General features: G+C 34.5%; 1 protein-coding gene across 2 annotated transcripts in view; it reads left to right on the top strand.

Moving 5' to 3' along the window:
• GNPDA2 (glucosamine-6-phosphate deaminase 2) overlaps positions 1-21,837 on the top strand; it is a 28,007-nt gene extending 6,170 nt beyond the window's left edge. For both annotated transcript variants that reach the window (XM_031943094.1, XM_031943093.1), the window contains 4 exons: positions 82-264; positions 4,927-5,111; positions 8,120-8,294; positions 20,447-21,837. In XM_031943094.1, the coding sequence (XP_031798954.1) occupies positions 82-264; positions 4,927-5,111; positions 8,120-8,294; positions 20,447-20,508 (605 nt within the window). In that variant the 3' untranslated portion in view covers positions 20,509-21,837. The remainder of the gene's footprint in view (positions 1-81; positions 265-4,926; positions 5,112-8,119; positions 8,295-20,446) is intronic.
• Positions 21,838-21,903: the final 66 nt, after the last annotated feature.

The raw sequence follows: 21,903 nt of genomic DNA, 5'->3' as shown, positions 1-21,903 counted from the left end.
GCCCAGAGTGTTTCTGAAAGATTCAAGAAATTGGTTAATCCCTAATTTTCAAAGTTATCAAATTGACTTTGTTAACTCTAGGACTTCCCAGAAATCATCCTGAGAGCTACCATTCATATATGTGGAATAACTTCTTTAAGCATATTGACATAGATCCTAATAATGCTCATATTCTTGATGGAAATGCTACAGACCTACAAGCAGAATGTGATGCATTTGAAAAGAAAATAGAAGAAGCTGGAGGAATTGATCTTTTTGTTGGAGGTAAGTAAAAAAACGTTATCATTAGTTGCGTGAAGATTTTTATTTTTTTTTTTAATTTAAAACTGTAGTTCAGCAAACACCCATGCCTTTTTGCAACAAAAGTATTCAATAAATTTAATATGACCAAGACAACTTAATGTGCTTAGATTCATAGGTGTGCTAGTAAATGTTTTATAATCATCTCTGTTAGGAGTGTGTGTGTGTGTGTGTGTGTGTGTGTGTGTGTGTATGTTATATTACTTTTCATCTATATCTATGCTATACTTAAGTTTAATCTGTACTATTAACATTTTTTCCTATCCCTTTAAGTGCAGGCAGCCAACAGAACAATAAAGCAAGCTCCACTTTGAGCGTTTGTGGCTATTTGTGGTGCAGATGCTCCCACAGAAGTTGTAACATTTAACATTTAGCTCTGGTCAGCCGATCCAGCTGCCTTCAGCACCCCTCTGATCATGCACCCCATTGAACATCTAGAGCACTCCCATTCTCCCCTCAATGACCCTCCTGTAGATGGGCTTTTGTTCATATTTTAAACTCGGGATCCTTTCACTTGGGTAGCATGGAGTCCTGGCATATTGTATTCAGTAACTGATAACAAGGTTCTATTTGAAAAGAGAGATGGGGGTTTATGAAACCTGTAAGGCACAACTACAGGTGGCTTGCTCTGGAGGAGTCTGGCCTGCTCCCAGATAGAGTGCCAGGCCTTGAGAGGGAAACTGACACAGGGAGTGGAGGGACCTTTGTGCAGTTCCCTGAGGTTGGGGATGGCTCCAGGCCCTGATCAGGAAAAGTGGCAGAGGCCTTTCTGCAGAGGGAGGGGACCCTGAGATGGAACCGGCTTTGTACGGAAGGACTGCAGAAGGGCTCCATTCAGACTCGGTGAATTGCCTGTGGTCACAGCATGTGACAGAGCTGGGATTTGAACCCTGGACCTTGCTGCCAGTCCAGGGTTCTTTCTGTCTTTGATAACACCATCTCGTCAAATAGTGGTGGAAGAGAAGAGCAAGAGGGCTGTAAGGAGCCCTTAACCTGCAGGGACCCAGGGGGTTTGTGGTCAGAACATTTTGTTGATGGATTTTTTGCATAAGCGCTTTGTAATCCTAGGGATTTTATTTTATGCATATAGAAGTATTCCACAAAGAAGTCCATAGAGTTCTTCAGACTTCCTTCCAAAGAAGTATGTTGGTTTTTTTTTTTTTTTAATTTAATAGCCTTTTATTTACAGGTTATATGCATGGGTAACTTTACAACATTAACAATTGCCAAACCTCTTGTTCCAATTTTTCACCTCTTACCCCCCCACCCCCTCCCCTAGATGGCAGGATGACCAGTAGATGTTAAATATATTAAAATATAAATTAGATACACAATATGTATATATGACCAAAACGTTATTTTGCTGTACAAAAAGAATCAGACTCTGAAATATTGTACAATTAGCTTGTGAAGGAAATAAAAAATGCAGGTGGGCATAAATATAGGGATTGGGAATTCAATGTAATGGTTTTGTCATCTCCCAGAGTTCTTTCTCTGGGCGTAGCTGGTTCAGTTCATTACTGCTCCATTGGAGATGATTTGGTTGATCCATTCAGTTTCCAGTTTCCAGCCACTACAAAAAGGGCTGCCACAAACATTCATGCACATGCCAGGTCCCTTTCCCTTCTTTATAATCTTCCAAAGAAGTATGTTATAGAAGAGTTTTAAGAACTTCTGGCCTGAGGTATTCCCAGGCATCAAATAACAATTTGATAGAATCTTGATTGGGGCTAATTATCTTTTCCTCACATTTAGGATCTCCAGGGGAAACTGGCATGAACATAGACTTTGCTTCCTTTGCATTCTTTTTTGCTTCCTTATGCTATTCACAGATAACAGTCTGTTGTTGGGGAAGAACACATTGTTAGTGTATTTTTAATTTACTCTGGCTATTTCTGTATAAGCAGAATGAAATCTAGGGTATGCCCTGCTCTACATCTTAGAGCCACATTTAATATGAGCAGTCAGTCTATGAAGGCACCGTTTAAAAAAACAAACAAACCCTATTAAATCAAAGTTTTGCATTTCATTGTAAAAGATCACTCATAATTTTATTGAAAGTCCCATGCTTATATTTGTTGTGAATTAAAAAAAAAAACTATTTGGGAGAGATTTCTAGACACCTAGAAATTTTCATCTTAAGTTTTAAGATCCCAACTCTGCTATATCTGAAAATGTAGTCATTTTAATTCCATTAAAAAGTTTTTAGTATCATATAAATCCTTTCTTTGTGAGATAATCCTCTTCTAAGATATCTATGACTGCATATTTATTTTACTGTCTTAAAACTTTCTATTAAATTTTTTTGTAGTTTCTAGAAAAGTATCTTAAGGATATTTTGCCTCAGCTATTAGCATCCACATAATAGTAACATGATTAGTTAATAGTGGGCATCCAGGGGCATATAATAACTTGGATGAAATGAAACAGTTAAAATTTATCATTCTTCATCTCTTAGTATTTTCTCTTATTTGAGGGACCTTCTTGGGGAATTTGATATGAAGAATTATATTCTCTGCAGAGTTTTATTCTTTTTTTCATTTTCCAATTGTTCGGTGCCATATTGTAAGTTATAAAACAGCAGGAAGTATTATTCCTCAATTGGTTGATTAAAGAAATCAAGAAATATGGTAGGAGAAAGTTTGAAGCACAGATTCATTAGGTAACAAAAAAACCTGTTAAAAAATGTTGAATATACCTATTCTGGTATCTAAGAATTTATCAGAAAATTGGCGAGCAGATAGCATGATATAATTAAAAGAGTATTGGACTTGGGCTCCAAAAGACCTATTTCTGCTTAGAAGGGCACCATATAAATAATATTTTTGTTTTCCCCACTTACATGTAAAACATTTTTGTTTTTAAAACTTTTTGAGTTCCAGGTTCTCTTCCTTTCTCCCTATCTCCACTCTCCCTTTCCTCCCTCTTTAAGAAAGCACATGTCATGTTATGGAAAACATTTCTATAAAAGTTATGTTTAAAAAAAAAAAACAAAAACCAGATCTTCCAGAAAAACCTGTTAAGTTAAAAAAAAAAAAAGTATCCTTCAGTCTGTATTCAGACACAATCAATTCTTTCTCTGGGTATGCATAGCATTTTTTCATTTTGTTGTGTTTTGTTTTGTTTTTTTAGTCCTTTAGAGGAGTCATGGGATCATTTTATTGCTGAGAATAGCAAAGTGATATTGTATATATTTTTAATTTTTATCTCCTAAATGAATCAGTATGATCATTATGGTAACTATGTCTTGGGACAGGACATCCTTCTGGAATTTTGAGATGAACAACTCAACAAAAACACTTGGGGTTGCTGATTTTCGGGAACCTTTAGAGATCCAATTCATACATAAACTAGGATTTACTCTACAATATTCCCAAAGTATTTGCCTTTTACTTGGAAAAACCTCCAGTGAGGAAAAACCCACTAGCAGCCTAAGCAGACCTTTCCCTTTATGGCTGATTCTAATTGTTAGAAGTATTTTTCCTTACATCAAGTTTGACTGTGCTCCTTAACAGCCACTTCTATCTGCTATTTGTACTTACAGTAAAATGAATCTAATCCTTTTATCTCCCAGTTCTTCAAACTCCTGAAGACATGTATCGTACTATTGTAGGTTTTTTCTTCTTTTTTTCTTTTTACAACTCATTTTTCAATATTATTAATACTTATCTAGGAGAAATTCCTTATTTACTGCTTCTACCTGCAATGGGTTAAGGAATCAGTTGGCTATATTAATTGATATTGAATGTTTAAATAAGAGGCACTAAGATGCTAAAGGCTTTTTCTGCCAAAAAGGAACATAGGTTTTATGACACATACTTTGGTTGTTTAGAAATCATTTTTTATTGCTTCTGATATGAGAATTGAAGTTACTAGAAACCTAATCTCCATACAACCATAATATTTCTATTTGAACATTTATACTTCTGGGAATTAAGAAATTGGTGACTAGTTTATTCATGTTAACAAAAATATTTTTTATTTTTTATTTTATTAACAAGGAGTTTTCATAAGAAGTGTTATTACACCAGTGAACTTGCGGCTTTAGATTAGAAAAAAAGAAAAATTCATAGGTATAGATTAATTAAAAAGAAATAAAAAAATTCCCTACAGAGTACTTTCTGATAGAGAACATATTTCAATACAATCATATACATTTAGCACTCATAAGTATTTTAAAGATGATTCTAGTCTATTGTATTTTTATAATGGATTAAGAAAAAGCATGCAGTGATACAAATAACCTTGTAACATAGGTTGCACGGGTAGTGGAAGATCTGTTGGTAAATCATTCGGGTCTCTGGACTTTTAGTCAATTGCTCACTTCTTTCACTATTTATTACTTTTGATGTAATTCTGCCAGTGCAAGGCAGAAATTAAAAGACTCAAAAAGTAGATCATTAAATTCAATGATTCTTAAAAGGGTTTTAATACTTTAAAGTTAAAGTATAATAATACAATAAAGTATAAATTAAAATTAATTTCAAAAGTTTCCAGGAACAGTCTTTGGAAAAAAGAAACAAAAATAAATTTGAATTTTACTATTTCCTTTTCTTAAAATTTTGGCAAACCTTGTTCGTTTTTATGTATAAACATGTATGCGTGATTTTATGTTTCTTTTGAAAGGCATTGGTCCAGATGGTCACATCGCTTTCAATGAACCGGGATCCAGTTTAGTATCAAGGACAAGATTAAAGACTCTAGCAATGGATACCATTTTGGCAAATGCCAAATATTTTGATGGAGACTTATCAAAAGTACCAACTATGGCTCTGACAGTTGGTGTGGGGACGGTGATGGATGCTAGAGAAGTAAGAATTCACTTAATTATTTTTTTTTAACATATATCTCTCCTTGGAGTTCTGGTATTGAGTGATAAATAATTTTTGTTTTAACTCTTTGTTTTTCAGTTTTTAATAACTGATAATTTCTTAAGAGTCACAAAGCACATTCTTTTAAATTCAACCAAAGTAAATTTTGGGGGCTTTATAGATTCAAAACTTTACCTGCTTTTGCTTGAACTAAACTCTTAATTTTATAGTTCTTGGGTGTTTTCAATAAAATGATCTTGTTTTTAGAGCCTGTGTTATGCTGACCTGTTATGACAGAAATGGAATGCTACTTGGTATTTAGACTCCTCAGGATAAGATATTTTAGTGTATTTTTTCTGACAGGTCATTTGTAGTTATAGAATGATCTTCGACAAAAAAGGAAGCCAATTCTCCAACTTTTTATATATTTCCTCTTTCCTTAACTTCCTCTTAATATTCTAACAGTCAAGAATTAATCTTTAAATTCACTTTAAGAAGTCACAATCTTGGAGTAACATAGCATTTTTGATTGGATCAACATCCTCCTTGAGAGATACAGACCAGTCCTTGCTTCATAATTTGTATCTGAATGTGAGGAAATAAAAAAGTATAGTTAACTCTGAGTTATTAACAAATAGATCATACAAATCCTGTCACTTAGAAAAGGTGAGTGGCAACAAAAGTGGCAAGTTAGTGGCAGTAAAACTGAGAGAACTTAGTCTTTTATCTTATTAGGAAAGTAACAGGGTGATTAATGAGTTAGACTCTGGTCACTGTCAGATTTTCAAAGTTGGCCTTCTGGGCCCTTGCACACTGCTTGCCTTGGATCTGTCATTCTGGCTTCTTGCTATCTTCCTGCAATCATCTGTCCACCATTATTTTAACGTGATTTCTTTCTTCATAACCCTTACAGCTGTTACCATGATTCACTTTCCTCCTCGTTGAAGAGTTTTTCCCTGGTATTTTTCCTATTTCTAAACCCAGCCTGACCTGGTTGATATTCACAATCTCTCTTTTGACAGAACAAACAGACAAGTGATGCTGGGAAAATAGTCCCATTTTGCCATGGCCCACTATAAATACATGTGCGTCTTCATGGCTCCTCATTATTACATTTATTTATCTCTTATTTACTTTTTAAGGAGAAGGGAAAGAATATTCATTTATAATAGTGCCTGCTGTGTGCCAGATACAGATGTTTCATTTGGTCCTCCCAACAACCTTGTGAGTTGGGTCGGTTATTATTCTATTTGGGGGGGAGGGCGGGCAGAAGGGGGGAGAGAGATGGGCTAACTGAGACAAAAAGAGGTTAAATGACTTACTTAATATTACATAGCTAGTAAGGGTCCCAGCTTCAGAGCTTTCTCTGTGGTACGGCCTGGCTGCCTCTCCCTACCTTATTCCTTACTAGCAAATATTCACATGTCCTTCCTCATGTTCCTCCTCTCCATCCCCACTCTGTTTTCTCAATAAGTGTTTTCCTTCACCTTACTGAGGAAATTTTTTAAAATCTGAAAAAGATTTTTTCTTTCCTGTTAGACACTGAAAACAGTCATCTATCTTTTCCTTCATTTTTCTCCTTTCAGAGGATAAATGGGTTTTTCCTCCTTGCCTAGACAAACCCATCTGCTTGTGCTTTTAATTCTGTTTCATCTCCCTCTAGGATACTTCAGTTTCCCTGTTCTCTCTTGTTTCTTCATTCTTTTACTTCTCAATTCTCTTCTACTTAGTTATATGCAGAAGCTTCCCCTTTACTATTAGAATCTTCCCTGATCCTGCTGCTCCCCCAAGCTTTCATCATAACTCTTTCTTGCCTTTACTGCTAAATGTGCTAAAAGAGTATTGTAGGTATTCTCTTTCTTCATTTTCTTGCTGCCCTCAATCCCTTGTAATCTGACTTTTATGGACAAATATACAATTAAAAATGTGTCATCTTAAGAAATACGAGTCTCTTAACTTTTTATAGCATTTTAGGCTGTTCACTCTTTCCTAAGGTTTTACCAACATCCATTGACTTGCTGCCATTTAGAATGCTTCCTTTGAAAGTACCTCTTCTTAGACCTTAAATGTGATCTCTGCACTCTTAACAGTTCCCAGATCTATGTCTAACTTTGATGTCCTCCTCAATTCTAGTCCCACATTTTCAACTTTCCATTGGACATCTTTATCTGGATATACTGCTACCAACTCGAACTCATTGTGTTAAAAGTGAACACATCATCTCTCAATTTCTTTTCCCAAATTTGCCCCAATCCTAAACTCCCTGTTTCTCTTCATGACACTGTCACTTAGACTTAAAACTTTAGAGTCATCTTTGACTCTTTTTGCCTCTCACATCTTAAAAGTTGTTCAGACTTAATGAATATTACTTCTTACATTCATCCCTCATTTCCATTCTTGGTCTTTGTTCAAACACACTTTATCATCCTGCAAAGATTTGTAAAATAGTTTCTTGGCTAATATCTCTGACTAGTCTTTTTGCTTCATTTCAGACTTTACAGTAAGTACTAATTTCTGGAGCTTTAACAGTTCAGCTTTAGCTTACCTTTCTAGCATTTCTTCACATTATTCCTCTTCTCAATCCCTTTCCATTCCCTTATCATCGAATAGTAATCAAAACAGTAATAATAATAGCATCTAGCATTTATGTATTGCTTTAATATTTTGCAAGGCACATTCAAGCCAGTCACAGCAAATATTCGTTTGTATGCTTCTATAGCCTTTTTGCTAATATTCAGGTGTTTTTTTTTTTTTTTTTTTTTTTTTTTTTTTTTTTTTTTTTTTTTGGTATTCATTAGAGATACTGGTTTTTCTCTTCCTGATTTGATTATCAAGACCATTTTTATCTCATGGAAGGAATTGGGTTGAATGACTTTTTCTATGTCTGCAGAGTATGTATAACTTTTGGAAGATGATTGTAACCTCTTATTAATTACCATGTAACCATTTTTAACCATTTAAATTATATAGGGGCTTTTGGAATTTAATGCACATTCACTGTTTTCTAGGTAATGATTCTCATAACAGGCGCACATAAAGCATTTGCACTGTACAAGGCAATAGAAGAAGGAGTCAATCATATGTGGACTGTCTCAGCTTTCCAGCAGCATCCTCGAACTATTTTTGTATGTGATGAAGATGCTACCTTAGAATTAAGAGTTAAAACTGTGAAATACTTTAAAGGTGAGCATTGACTTTAAGTTGTCTATATATGATTTGTTAATGGTATATTTACATTTTGATACGGTGAGGGAATTAAATCCCGCCCTATATTCCTGAAAACTGGCATTGTGCTGGCACATTACCTATGTTTTCAAGAAGAATGTTCAAATTAAAGCAGTAGTGGCTGCTGAATGAATGACTGTTTCTGTTCTCTCACTTTGAAAAAGGACAGCAGTAGGAGGATCTTCCATCTGTACTTTTTGTTAGAGTTTTTATTTGTGGCTCAGTTTCCCATATGGAAATTTTAGCCCCAAGTGAACTTTTTAGTTAGATGAGCTTTTTTCTTCTGCTATTGGTCATTGTGTTTTTACATGTTCGGGTTCTCACCCATATTGAGAGTTCATGTCAACTTGAGTTTCATTAATTTGAATTCAGTGTTATAATACAAATATCATGCCTACTTTGAAATTTTCCTAACCAGTGCTATTTTTGGAACATTTGAAATTATATTTGATATTTTTTTTTCCTTGACACTCTCTGCTAGTTTTAAATGAAAGTACATGGATTGAGCTAACTATTTCAGATTTAACTGGGAACTTTTGCCTTGAGCATAATTCTTTAAAATAAGCAATATCTATATTATTAAAACACAGTATTTAGATTTGTACAAGCAGTTTTTACATGTAAAAAAGGACACAGAAAATGAAGAACACTTTGTAAAAATGATAATTTCATTAAAGACATCAAGTATGTTTCAAGGGACCAGTTATTTTAAAATTCATAGGGAAAATTTTAAAGTATGTTCAAACTTAAATGGGGACTAAAATTTTGAATGTCATGAGTTAACCTTTAAGTGCAAACTTTTGTAAGAAGTTTTTATTTTCCCTCTTTGTTGTACTTTTAACTGCTTAAAAATGGAATGTCTATTTTACTTAGTCTTTTTTATCAACTGTATTTGCTGTAACAGGAATACTGAATTTCTTAATGCATTTCCTTATATTTCTGAGTATAAGAAAAAACTTTTTTTAATACAACTTCATTTCTCTATTAAATTTCATTGATAGTAGATTAGTCATAACAAAACATGACATTTATGGTAATACTTTTATTACTTTTGATTCCCTAATTTGCTTGATCCTAAAGATATAGGAGAGAAAAGATCCATTTAGATTTGAATATGTTAAATTTTTTTTCATCTTTTTGCCAGCTACAAATGCATCAGCATCATCAAGAAATCAAAAACATCATTGTAATTGAAAAATATATGTGTGTTGAATAAGTGAACACTACAGTATTGAGTTCTGAATAAAATGGTTTTTGGTCACAATTTTTCCTGACATTTTCCTATTTGTTCCTAAAGATTTCTTTCTAAATATCATGTGACTTGGGAAAAAGAAATTTTACAACAGATTTTCATGATACATTATAGGTACTTAGGGGCTTTTTATATTGATTGATATAAAAATACTTATATTTGCAATTTTAGCAATTATTTGTTAGCACATATTAAGGGCCAAGCATTGTGCTGGGCTCTGGGAGTATAAAGACAAAATCAAAACAGTTCCTAGACTCAAGGATCTTAGATCCTGTAAGGGAAAGGGAGAAAGGAACCAGCCTTTTTTTTAAGCATCTCCTCTGTGCCAGTCTCTTTACACTCTATGAGGTAGGTTCTATTGATCCCATTTTGCAGTTGAGTAAATTGAGGAATACAAGCATTTAAATGCTCATCCAGGGTCATAGCTACTAATACCTGAGGAACTCTCAGGTCTTCATGGCTTTAAACTCAGCACCTTTCCCACTGTGCCACTTAGCTGCCTTTGGAGAATTATATAGTAATAGAGCGCTGAAACTCTGTACTTAAAGAGTTTTTTTTTTTTTTAAATCCAATCCAGACCCAGAGATCTTTCCAAGTTAGTATGTAGCAAAGCAAAGATTAGAAATAATGACCTCAGATTCTTAATAGTTTTTCTTTACCATTATACCATATTGCTTCCTCATATATCATCTAGGATTTAGTGAGTCAGTTTCCTATGAAAATTAAAGAATAGCATCTTTCTTTATTTTAGCCATTTGATCAGCACTGGTTTATGGAATATATTTTCTTGAAAAGTACTATAATCCCAAATCCTTTTTTTTTTTAAGGTTATTGGTTTAATATTTTTTGGATTGTTTTTCCCCAAATTTATTTTAATTGAAGAAAAGAATAAGAAAAACAAAAATAATCCAAAAGAAAATGAAACAAAAGAAAAGAGCATTATCATGTGTCCGTCAGAAATCGGGGAAGATTCAAAATAACGAATACCAATTTAAAAATGTATATATGTTAGTAGAAGAAATTATTCATGAGTGCCTTTCTTTTTTTTTTTATTTCCTTGTAAATTGTTCTTTTGTTCTTGCTGCAACTTTCTAGGATTATTTCCTGCATTGTGTCAGGGTTTGCTTTTTAGTGACAACTTTCTGGCAATCCAAATATTCTTAGGTTTTCTCTTCTTGATCTATTCTCCAGATCTGTCATTTTTTTTATGAGATGTTTCACATTCTCTTCTATTTTCTCTTTCTTTATAATCTGTTATTTCTTGGTCTCTTCTACCTTCACTTGCCCAATTCTAATTTTCAGAGTTATTTTCATCTTTGAGACTCTATACCTTCTTTTCTGATTAACTTTTTTTCATAATCTCTTTTTTTCTCAGATGATTTTTTTCCCTTTAGTTTCTCCTTGGTGTGTCTCATTTGATTTTTGAATTCTCTTTTGAGTTCTATAAATTCTCTCTGGGTGGGGAGCCATTTCAAGTTACATTTAGGGGAAGTTTTCTTTTTCTTTTTTTTTTTTTTTTTATTAGCTTAAAGTATCTTCCTCTGAAAGTCAACCCTGGTCTTCCCTGTTCCCATAGTATGTTTCATTGGTGTTCTTTCTTCTCTGCCTGTTCATCTGTTTTTAATTAAGTATTAGTGTAAGCACCTTTAATCATGGAGTGGGGGGATGATGCCTCAAACTTCCCTTCACCTCTCCCTTCTGATCAGGAACCCCCAAACCAAGAGCCATCCCTCCTGTAACTGTCCACAGTATCCCCACCTCCCCCCACCCCCATATCTGTACTCTGTGTGTTAGCTCCTCCTCCCCCAGGGCCATGTGGCTCAGCAGCACAGCTGGGGCTGAGGATGTTCCCTCCGTCTTCTAGGGATCAGACCCTGACTGGACAAAGAGTCTTGGAGATGAAAGTCTCTGTGGTTCCTGCTGAGGCTCCAGCTCACCCAGGGACTAGTCCCTACTTGATGTTTCTGCTGACAAGTCCGTCTTGGCCCCGGGGTCTTTCTCCAGATCTTGTTAGGGTTCATCAGGAAGACCCTGTTCTACCCCAAATCTTCTTGGTTTTTCCCTAGTCTGTTGGCCCAGAGGTGCAAATTTGTTCTGTTTGTGGGAGAGATAGGGAGAGCTTGAAATTTTTGGACTCTGCCATTTTCCCAGAATCCTCCTTTCTAAGCCCTTTGTTTAAGATAAGGAAACCAAGACCTTAAGAAGTGACTTTCTTAGGGCCACACTGCAAGACAAAGCTCTTATCCTCTTAGCCATACTGCTTGCCTCTCAGATGATCAACAGGACACTACACCTATTTTTAAATGAGTTTCTGTATGTCTGAATTATATCTGATGCTAATCAATCCAGGTATACAGAGTTGTGTGTTTTGAAGCTATTCCATTATGTTTGTTGTTTACACGGATTTTTCTAAATGTTTAAGGTTATTTATCATTTTCAACCTGGATTAGTAATCTTTAATTTTTTTTCTTGACTAGGAAGCCATCTACATCACTCTCTTTTTGCCCTTTTAAGAAATGCCAAAAGGAATCTAAATGAGATTTTAATTATTTTGTCTAATGTAATAAAAATCTCTTAACATATATCAAAATCATGTTACTGATTTAAAAAACAACCCTTCATTTTTGTGATGTTACTTATAAAATACACATTCGTAGTCACATACACACAGACCAAATACAAACTGTTATGAAGTTGTTGGTTGTTTTAAAGCAGTATGTTTTGGGTGTCTTTAGGTTGTACATATAGTCATAGTAGATATTTTCACCTGCCCAAACTCTGTTCCAATGCTATAATAGTTTCCAAAACTCCATTACCCTGCTCCAAATCAAAAGATGTTCCCACATTCAATTTAAAAAATTTTGATTTTTTTCCCCTTAAAACACTTATTTATTTTTTATTTAAACATTTCTTTTTATAGCATTATATTTATAGTATTATATTTAACCATTTCCCATTCAGTGTCATTGACAGTTGAAATAGCATGAATACTGTGGTATCAATAGTTCTCATCTTTTTGAAAAAAACATTTGTAATCTTTTTTTTTTTTTTAACCTGGTGCCAGATGCTTCATTATTGCTTTATTGCACATAACTTGCAATTACAACAAATTAGAAAATCAGTCAATTTCTTTGGGATTTTAGCAAACTGTTGTTTATCTCTAGCTATAGTTTAAGGTTATTATATTTTAAGAAAAATTTCTCCTAGTTTAACATTGCTGTTTTGCTCATATTTATGTTTGTTTTTCTTCTCCTCTTTTGAGTGTCGTAGTCAAACAAGCATGTTACCTCCAATTCCCAGAAATATTCCTTCCTAGATCTTTTCCAAAAGGGAATTGATAACTCATTTCACATTTTCTACCTCTCTTGACTCAGTAGTACACTTATATAGGAGAACTTCAGTTAAATGGTTTGTCAAGCTTATGCCAATCTCATTGGGAAAATAAAATCAAGAACATCTTCTCTGTTAACATTTAAGATGGGCTGAGTTGGCTGGACAGGGTTTCACTGAGATGGGAATTTGAAGAGTCTATAGGTTTCACATATGGCAAGAAAACCAACAAAAAAAAGTCATGAATAATCACCTAGCACCGATGCCCTCTAATACCGAATTACAGGGAAGCCAGGTTAATTGCATCTTGAAAGCGAAGCAGTAAAGAAGAGGTGGAAGAATAAGCAAAGTGATGCTTGAACCATCCTGCTTTTGATTTGTTGGGGTAGCTGGATGGCGCCAACCTTGGAGGCAGGAGAACCTGAGTTCAAATCCAGCCTCAAACATTTACCAGCTGGATGACCCTGGGCAAGTCGCTTAATCCTGTTTGCCTCAGTTTCCTTTTCTGCAAAATGAGCTGCAGAAGATAGCAGACTACATCAAGAAAAGCTCAACTGGAGACAGTTGTACAAGAGTGACATAACAAAATAATGTCATTAGTACAAGTTTCCCTCACTGTCTTGTAATCTCCAAGTTTGTCATCTTTGCCCTTTATACTTTGGAGACAGAGATAAAATTAACAACAGATTCCTGTGTCTAATGGGTCCTTATTTCAATTATATTACTTTTTTTTTTGTTTTGTTTTAGTTTTAAAATGACATTTTCCTTTTTAAAATACTCTTAACCATATACTTGAAAAAAGTATGGGAAAACATCAGAATGATATCAAAATGAAACTTAGGGAGTAATACTGCCCATATTTAACCACATTTAAATTCATTCTGGGGATTTAGGGCAGGACCCAATAGTATGATGAGCACAGAGTGAGGTGATTCTCCCATTTCTTAGTGAGCTCAAGCTTCCCCAAAATAGAATTGAAATTGTATCAGTCTTAAAATAGGAGAAAGATGGCAAAGATAACTGTGATAGTAACTTTGCACTGAATTCAAACTGCTTTTAATTCTTTGTAGTTGATAGAAGGAACTAAAATAATTCAGTTCAACTGATATAATTCAATTTATTTTTTTTAAAGCAAAAACTTAAAAGAGATGGGCTACCCAATTGGAAAATCAAATGGACTTTGTATGAGAGTCCTTAAGGTGAATTATTTTCATTTTAGATATTTAATTAACTATATGAGAATATGCCCTTATTATTATGCCTAAATTCTTAGTATGTGTTTATTTAATAAAAAGTATCATTTTATAATTGCAAAATATTTTAATAAGCTTAATAGCACCTTAGTTACTTATCATTCATCATTATTTAGTAATAATTTATTGAGACCCTCTTAGTATTAGACACAGCTTGGCAGTCACTCTGAGGGATACAAATTTTTAGAATTAAAAAGTAGCAGTACAGACACAATCTACTACTTAATAGCTATTAGCTGATTAATTAAACAGCAAGACAGCCAGGACACATTATTTGGAAGGAAGTATACAAGTTTGTTATTTGTATTACTTTTTAAATTTATATTGTAGAACTTTAGAGCTAGAATGTTTAAGGGAATCAATAAATATTAAATTAGTACCGATTATGTGACAGGTTCTGTTTGCTCAAACGAAACAGCCGCTCCAAGAGCTCTCTTCTGACAGTAGAGACAGCATCTGTTTAAGTGTGTGCAGTAGGAAGTGAGGGGGTGTCTGTGCCAATAAACACGAGGCACAAGAGGGAGGGTGCCAGGAGCCCGAGCAGCAGCAGAGCTGCAGAAGAGGGTGCTTGAGGAGGGAAGGAGGACTCCCAAGGGAAGTCATGAAAGAGCAAGCAGGCTCCAAAAGACATCGACACAGGCAATGAGGGCCCTGGGAGGAAGACCTGGGATGGACACCCAAAACAGGACAACGAAGGCTGGGTCAAGAAGCACTCATCAGAGTGGTTGGACTTCATCCCAGAGGCAATGAGAGGCCGTCCTTGTCTGAGCAGGAGTTCCACGGTCAGACCTGTGCTGGAAGAAGGCCCTGAGAGGATGGAAAAGGAAAGAAAGGAGACCAATGAGGGGGCCCCAACCTAAGGTCCTGACTGGCTGATGGATGCACCAGAAATGATCAGATTTGGTGTGACTGAATGGATTTATGGGCAGAGGGAGATGAACTTCAGGGCTTCCAACTTGGGAGCCTTGAAAAGGAAATCAGGAAGGGAGTGGGCCTCAAGGAGGGCAGTCCATTTCTGTTTTGGACCTTTTGGTTCAGGAATATGTATGGGACATCAAGTTTGACCTCTCACCCATCGTTTCATACATGGAAGAGTTGGGCCCAAAGAGCAGTGACTTGCTTAAAGAAATATAGGATCCAAATTACTAAACTCCCAGCACACCAGACTATGTGGCCTTTATAAAAATGTTCTGGGTCTCTCCTTGATGTAGCACAAAGGACAAAAAAACAGAATAAAGGTTTATTCGTTGTGGTTGATATTGAGGATTTTTTTGGTTGTATCTTTACACAGATAAATCTACATTTTTCACAAAATCTTTGATTTCACATTGTGACACCTGGACACAGGTTTTGACAAATTCTGATGAACTGGAAAGTAGGCTCTGCATTGCCCTTTTAAAATCTGTTGATAGGATCACCTGGACATGTTTATTACCAGATGGACATCAAGTGTTTTATTTTTTTCCCTGAGAAATTGAAACGAGGCTATGACTTAAGTTTTAGACTAAGGCATAGATATTTAGACTAAAGCCATGGGTATTCCCTAATAGATCACTGAAGAACTAACATTTCTACCAGAGACAATGGAAATTAAATGCATTTTGAACAATGACTTGCCAGCTAGGAAACTTCAAATATTATAAAAATTAATTTGACACAATTACACTAGAGACAATATATTTTCAGCTTGAATAGATAGCAGAACTTTTATGTCACTTTAAAAAATGCCCTGCCCACCCAGAACTTTTTTAGTTCTAACAAAGGAGAATCTCTGTAGCAATACTTTATAGAGATTATAATATCTAGCCACGAATAGCATATAAAAGAAGGGCAGGAGTCAAGCATAATGCTAAAACTTAATTAGAATAAAGAAAAATCACTTGTATCGCAGAGCCGGAAACCAAAAAACTGAATTACATGTTTTTGGATTGATAATCGTAGTTTTGTTATTTCTTAGGGTTCTTCTAAAGTATCCTTCATTTTACATCTGGGTATACAAGATTAATTTGGTACACAAATGACTTGACAAATCAAATGGTGGTTTGGGTTCTTAAAGCTCTGCTTTCCTCTATAAATCAGAAATAGCCTTGAAAATGTTCATTGTCAGTTTTTCATATCATACTGTTTTATATACAGGAAATTGGTTGTCAACTAAAAATCTCCACAAACTAGCCCTTAACCTTGTCAACCCAATTTTCTCTTATTTCATGTATAGTTCCCCAAAAGTTTAATATTATGATGTTCCTAAAGGGTTTTTAATTGTTTTTTTCCTCAACTTAAAATATTCTAAACTCCTTTATGTATTATATATTTACGTAATACATATAATACATAACATAGTATGATATATAAATACAATTATATATATTCTATAAGCTTCCATATTACGGAGTTAGGCAAGTTCACTGGCTTATTCCTTTTGTTACCTGTACCTGTACGTGCTTTATGGCTCTTTTTTGTTTAAGGCAGGGCTAACTGAAGATAAATCTTGGATATAAGGACAGGATTTAGGAAGGGGACAAAGTGGTGAGCTAGCTGCAAAGGGAAGGAGAGTAACTTGGGTCACTGTATACAGTGTACAATAGCCACCATGGTAAAGATTTGAACTGAGTAGACAGTAGTTTCATTAAACAACTAACTACTGTTTTCTTTTTCCTCAGACATGTTTTATGTGCTTTTGAATTTTTAATTCTTAATTTCCATCATTCCTGGGTTCAATTCTCCTACTGAATTTTAGTCCATGGTATTTTTTGCCAACTTTCTTCTTGCAAATGAACATTTGGGAATCTGCTCTCCTCCTCCACAGGCCCATGGCAGACTGTGATAAGCCTTCCTCTTCCCATAACACAAATTCTCAGATGGAGTTGTCACTGGTTCCCAAGGTTACCATGATTTCTGCCCCCAGGAACTGCCTTCTTGTTGATGAGAATTAGAATAAGAATAGCATGTTACCTCATTGGTTTTTCTATCTCATGTAGCATGAAATTATGAAAATAGGTCTGTGGGTTATTAGCCACTCTGCTTTTGGCAGAGAATTCCAGTGTATGTTAAGAAAATTAAAATTCCATATCAGCACAATATCAGCCCTCTGTGTTATAGGAATTGTTTCCTGAACTGGAGATGTTTCTACCCTACCTATCAAACACACTTTTGAGAGTAGGGCTTGGTGACTGATTGGTTAAGTTCCGAGAAGCTTACCTCTGGAAGCTGGGTCAGAAAGTGATAAATTCCCTGTTTTGGCCACAGCAATTCAAGAAACTCATGAAATAACATACAATAGCATCTTGTGAGGAGTCTGAGTATATTGTGACGTGTGTTTTGGGATGACCACTCCATGTCTGAGGTTCTTATGTTAATTCCCATTCTCCCTCTTCCTCTACATCCTGGTGTCTGCCTGATTAATGTAGGTTTCACCTTATAAAAGTCACATGGTTGAGTAAATAGGCAGCATGTTATGGATGAACAAATCACTTAAACCTAATTTCCTGTTCCAAAAAATGGGAATAATACCATCTATAGTGTGTTACTGGTGGTTATGAAGCTACTATGTTTTTTATAAAGTTTGTCATTGTTGTATGCATAAAACTTGAATGAAGCTGTATAATTGGTGTTATTTTTCAAATTTTCTTATTTTTGTCTGTGCTAAGTTCTTGCTATTTCTTTCTGTACAACATTTCTTGAATTCAACATTTCTCCTTTCATAGTCACAACCTTAATTCGGGTCTTCGACATCTGTCCAGAAGGTTGTAACAAATGAGTGAATAGATATTTAGTTGCCCAGGGTACATACCATAAAGGATGTATAAGTGGAAAAGGAGAGAGGGGGGTCCTAAAGTGAGAGGAGGGGATCAGCATTGTGTTCCTGTATCTTGCTCACGCTGGCCCGCCCAGCATGTGGGGTAAATCACCTGTGAATGATGTATGGGAGCCCCATGAGCAAAATTTGTTAAGGATGAGAAAGCATGGCTAAGCTGTGATCTGTGGAACTGGAGATAGTCTATATATACATTGATAGTTTTGTGTTTTATATACATACATACATGTAACATGCATGCGCACATGTATCACTTTACAGTCTGCAACAGACTTTACAGGTATCTCACTGGATCCTCAAAACCTGCAAGTGCTGTTCTATGCCTTTTATTTAGTTGAAGTAACTGAGGCAGATGGAGTAAATAAATTACTTGGGGGCATGTGCTAAAAATCATCTGCTTCTAAGTTTGAACTAGGGTCTTCCTGCACCAGCAATTTGTTAATGCATCCCTGAGCAGCCTCAGGACCAAAGGAGTTTGTCTGTTGTCTTTTAGGTAGGGGAGACATATGCATAAGGTTCCTGAGCAAGAAAGCAACATAATCTTACCTATCCAATGCATTAGGAAAATACTTTAGCATCTGTATTTTAAAAAAAAGTTTAGTGTTTGTCTTTCAGGCCCACTTCCACTTCTATTTTCAAAATGAAATCTGGCTTTTAGTACTATAAAATAAAATCTTCCTAATAATTTGACAAATTTGAATCAGTGAAAAATTACAATTTTTAAGCTAATTTTTTTTACTTCATTTATAGTTTTGCCTCATAAAAGAGCCAAGAGACCTGTTTTGATGATTAGTTAAGAATTATTTCTAATTAGCATTTCAATTTTTCTTTGTAACTAGGGATAGGGAGTAGACCTGGATTTTCATTGATGTAGAAAACTCTTCAGGTGAGGAAAACTCCCTACCAATGGAGGCCTGCACATTTTCTGTCATTTAGTCTTAAAGACAGTTGCCTGGCGTACTCTGAGGTTAAGTGACATGCCCAGCATCATTCAGTAAGTGTTCAAATCCCAGGTCCTTGTTGTTCTGAGGCCCACTACATTCACTATATCTATTTCTACTCCCATTACAAATGGGCGCATCTAACAAATTTGAAACTGATTAATATCACTTAAGTTTAAACTTTTACTTTTAATCCTAACCATGCTATTAATTTGTTTTAATATGTTGCCTTTCATAGCTAAAGGTTAGCACCTGTCTTAAATTATTATGAATTAAATATTATGAGTCAGATCTCCAAAGATCCAATTTTTCATAAGTGAATGTGATTTTGTATATATGTACAGGTATTTGTTGAGTTTTAAAATATTTACATGTTCCAAAATATGAGTAGTTTTTTAGGATATCTTACTAGACAGTCAGACATTTGGGGGGAGAATTTATGGTTATTTTATGCCAGTGACATGCACTAGGATTAGAATATTGTATTATCACCATATCTTTGAATATTTGCCATATTAAAATGTAAATTTGCTATTAGGCCAGTTTGAATTTCTTATTTAAACTATTGCATTTAAAGAGCTACCTTGGATTTTAAAAAAATAATACTAATGAAAAAAAGAAAAACTTCTGTCCATTTTCTAACCATGATATTGTAATCTGGCAATTTCTAATCCATCCTTTATATAGGTGGTAGAATAACTTTTCTTTTATATAGATGTCTCTATAGCTTTCAAAGAAATCTTTGCTTAAAACCTTTATGTTTCACTTTTTTTTTGTCGGCAACCTAACACCACCAACCTAATTTTTCCACCTTTATCATATTCCTGCCTCCATATGCTTCTGCCCCAAGTAGTTTTTCCAGCCCCTCATTGTTCATTGTTTGATCCCGAGTATCTTCTTCAGTTTTTGCTTCTTCCTTCCTTAAAGCCCAATTCAAAAGTTAGCGCCTCTGACATCCTTCCTGATCCCCAATGGTTGACTTCCTCCCCAAATTTCACTTAATCTCTGATTCCATAACTCTCCAGTGCAGGATTTGGTGTAAGTTCCATAAGAACAAGGGCTAAACTTTATCTTCTCAACCATCTAGCTTCATGTTCTGCACAAAATTTGGTTAAATGAACTGAATGTTGAGGATAGGAAAAACCTGTCTTCTGCATTTCTTTTGTATCTTTCACACCTACAGTGCTAGGTTAAAAAACTTCTGAAAATATTGGGCTGGGGAAATGTCTCTATCTGGGTTGGGCTTATTTTGAGTAGAACTTAATTTTGCCAAAATTTTTACCACATTTGAGTGTTTTACGTTTGTATTAATTGGCTGTTGTGATGTATTGCTGTTCTTCTATGTATTTTTCAAATTTTTTTCTTTGTATTAAAATTGAGATGAGATATACATAAAAATTACTGTTAGAAGGGAAAAGACAATACTTTCTGTGAGATGGGCACTATGCTAATCACTGGCAAATATCTCATTTGGTAACCTAACTACAACTCGAACTGTACTTTTTTTTTTCTCCTTTAAGGTTTAATGCACGTGCATAATAAACTTGTGGACCCACTCTACAGTATGAAAGAAGAAAACTGAAAGATAAAGGCGAAATTCTCCTTGAACGAACAGAACAACATTTTTTATAGGTAGTGAACTAAATTTCCTGCTATGCAATGTGCTCAATATTTAATACAAAGAATTTGGAGGATTGTAATTTAAAGGTCCAGTATCTATATATTGTTAAAACATTCCATGTGATGAGAATTTAAGTCCATATTTTTAGATTGAGAGCTTTCAAAGCTGTTCATCAGAAATTAAAGTCTGCCTAATATAGAATATAACTTAAGAAAAGGATTTTTAAAGTCATTCATTTATCCTTCACTTGTTGATTATTGATATTTATTTATGATTTTTTTTCAATACTCTGCTGATCTGGCAATTGTTAAAAAGTATGAACTATAATAGTTGCACAATCCTTACTTTGGGGAAAGCTGTGTTTACATTTTTTTATGTATTTCACACAAGCTTTTGCACGTGGTTGCCTTAAAAGCATCTTACTACAGTAGCATTTGGGCATTTCAAGTCCTGTTACATTATGCTGGTAAAAGAAACTAATTTGATATAAGAAGACAGTGCCTATACAGTTTACTTCCTTTAGAAAGGCATCTTTTTATGAGCATGTTTTTTATGCAGCTTCTGCCACAGCATTTTTAAAAAATGTGCTTTTTCTTTTACTTCCTCAGGTTCATGATTTTAATTATGTATGTACTTTGGCAATTAGGATCTTTATACACAAGAAATTTTTTTAGATTGTTAAATGCATCAATGATTAGTTTAATTCATAACAAATCAATATGACTAAAATAATTGATAGGCATGTATGAACTTGCATCATTTACTACTATGTAAGCCCAGATATTAGGGTTATTTTCTAACTTTAAGCTTCTAATGTATAATCCTTTACAACTTTTACTTTCAGAAGATAACTGAAAAGAAATAAATATGCTCTGGATACATTCCAAGGATTAAATGATAAAATTTTTTATAGTTCTGGTGAATTTGCATTTATTTTTCAGGTCTTTTACATGAATACAATGAGGACTATTTTGAGATGCTTTGTTTCAGTCTATTAGTTTATGGTCATGTTCTTCTTGGGGAAAAAAAGTGAAAACTAAATTTTAAATTGTTTACTCAACTTATTAGAACCCCATCTGGTAAGTAAAATAATAGCTTTAGCTAATAGTTTATAATACTAGAATTTTAAAATATAAGAGTATATATGTTGATACATAGGGGAGGATCCAACAAGAAGAGAAAACCAAGTGTTTTAATTTAAGCCATAAAGAGGCTTAACAATCCGTCACATAATGATGTATTGGTCAAAAAGTAACTGAGACAGGCTTTGAATTTTAAGAATTATAGGACTTCAGACACTTATCACATCACCTAAAAATGTGTGTAAAAATGAGTCAATTAGATTTCGTGTTTTTC

The sequence above is a fragment of the Sarcophilus harrisii genome, chromosome 6 (assembly GCF_902635505.1).
Source record: "Sarcophilus harrisii chromosome 6, mSarHar1.11, whole genome shotgun sequence".
NCBI lineage: Eukaryota > Metazoa > Chordata > Mammalia > Dasyuromorphia > Dasyuridae > Sarcophilus > Sarcophilus harrisii.
This window is presented reverse-complemented; position numbering and strand designations above follow the sequence as displayed.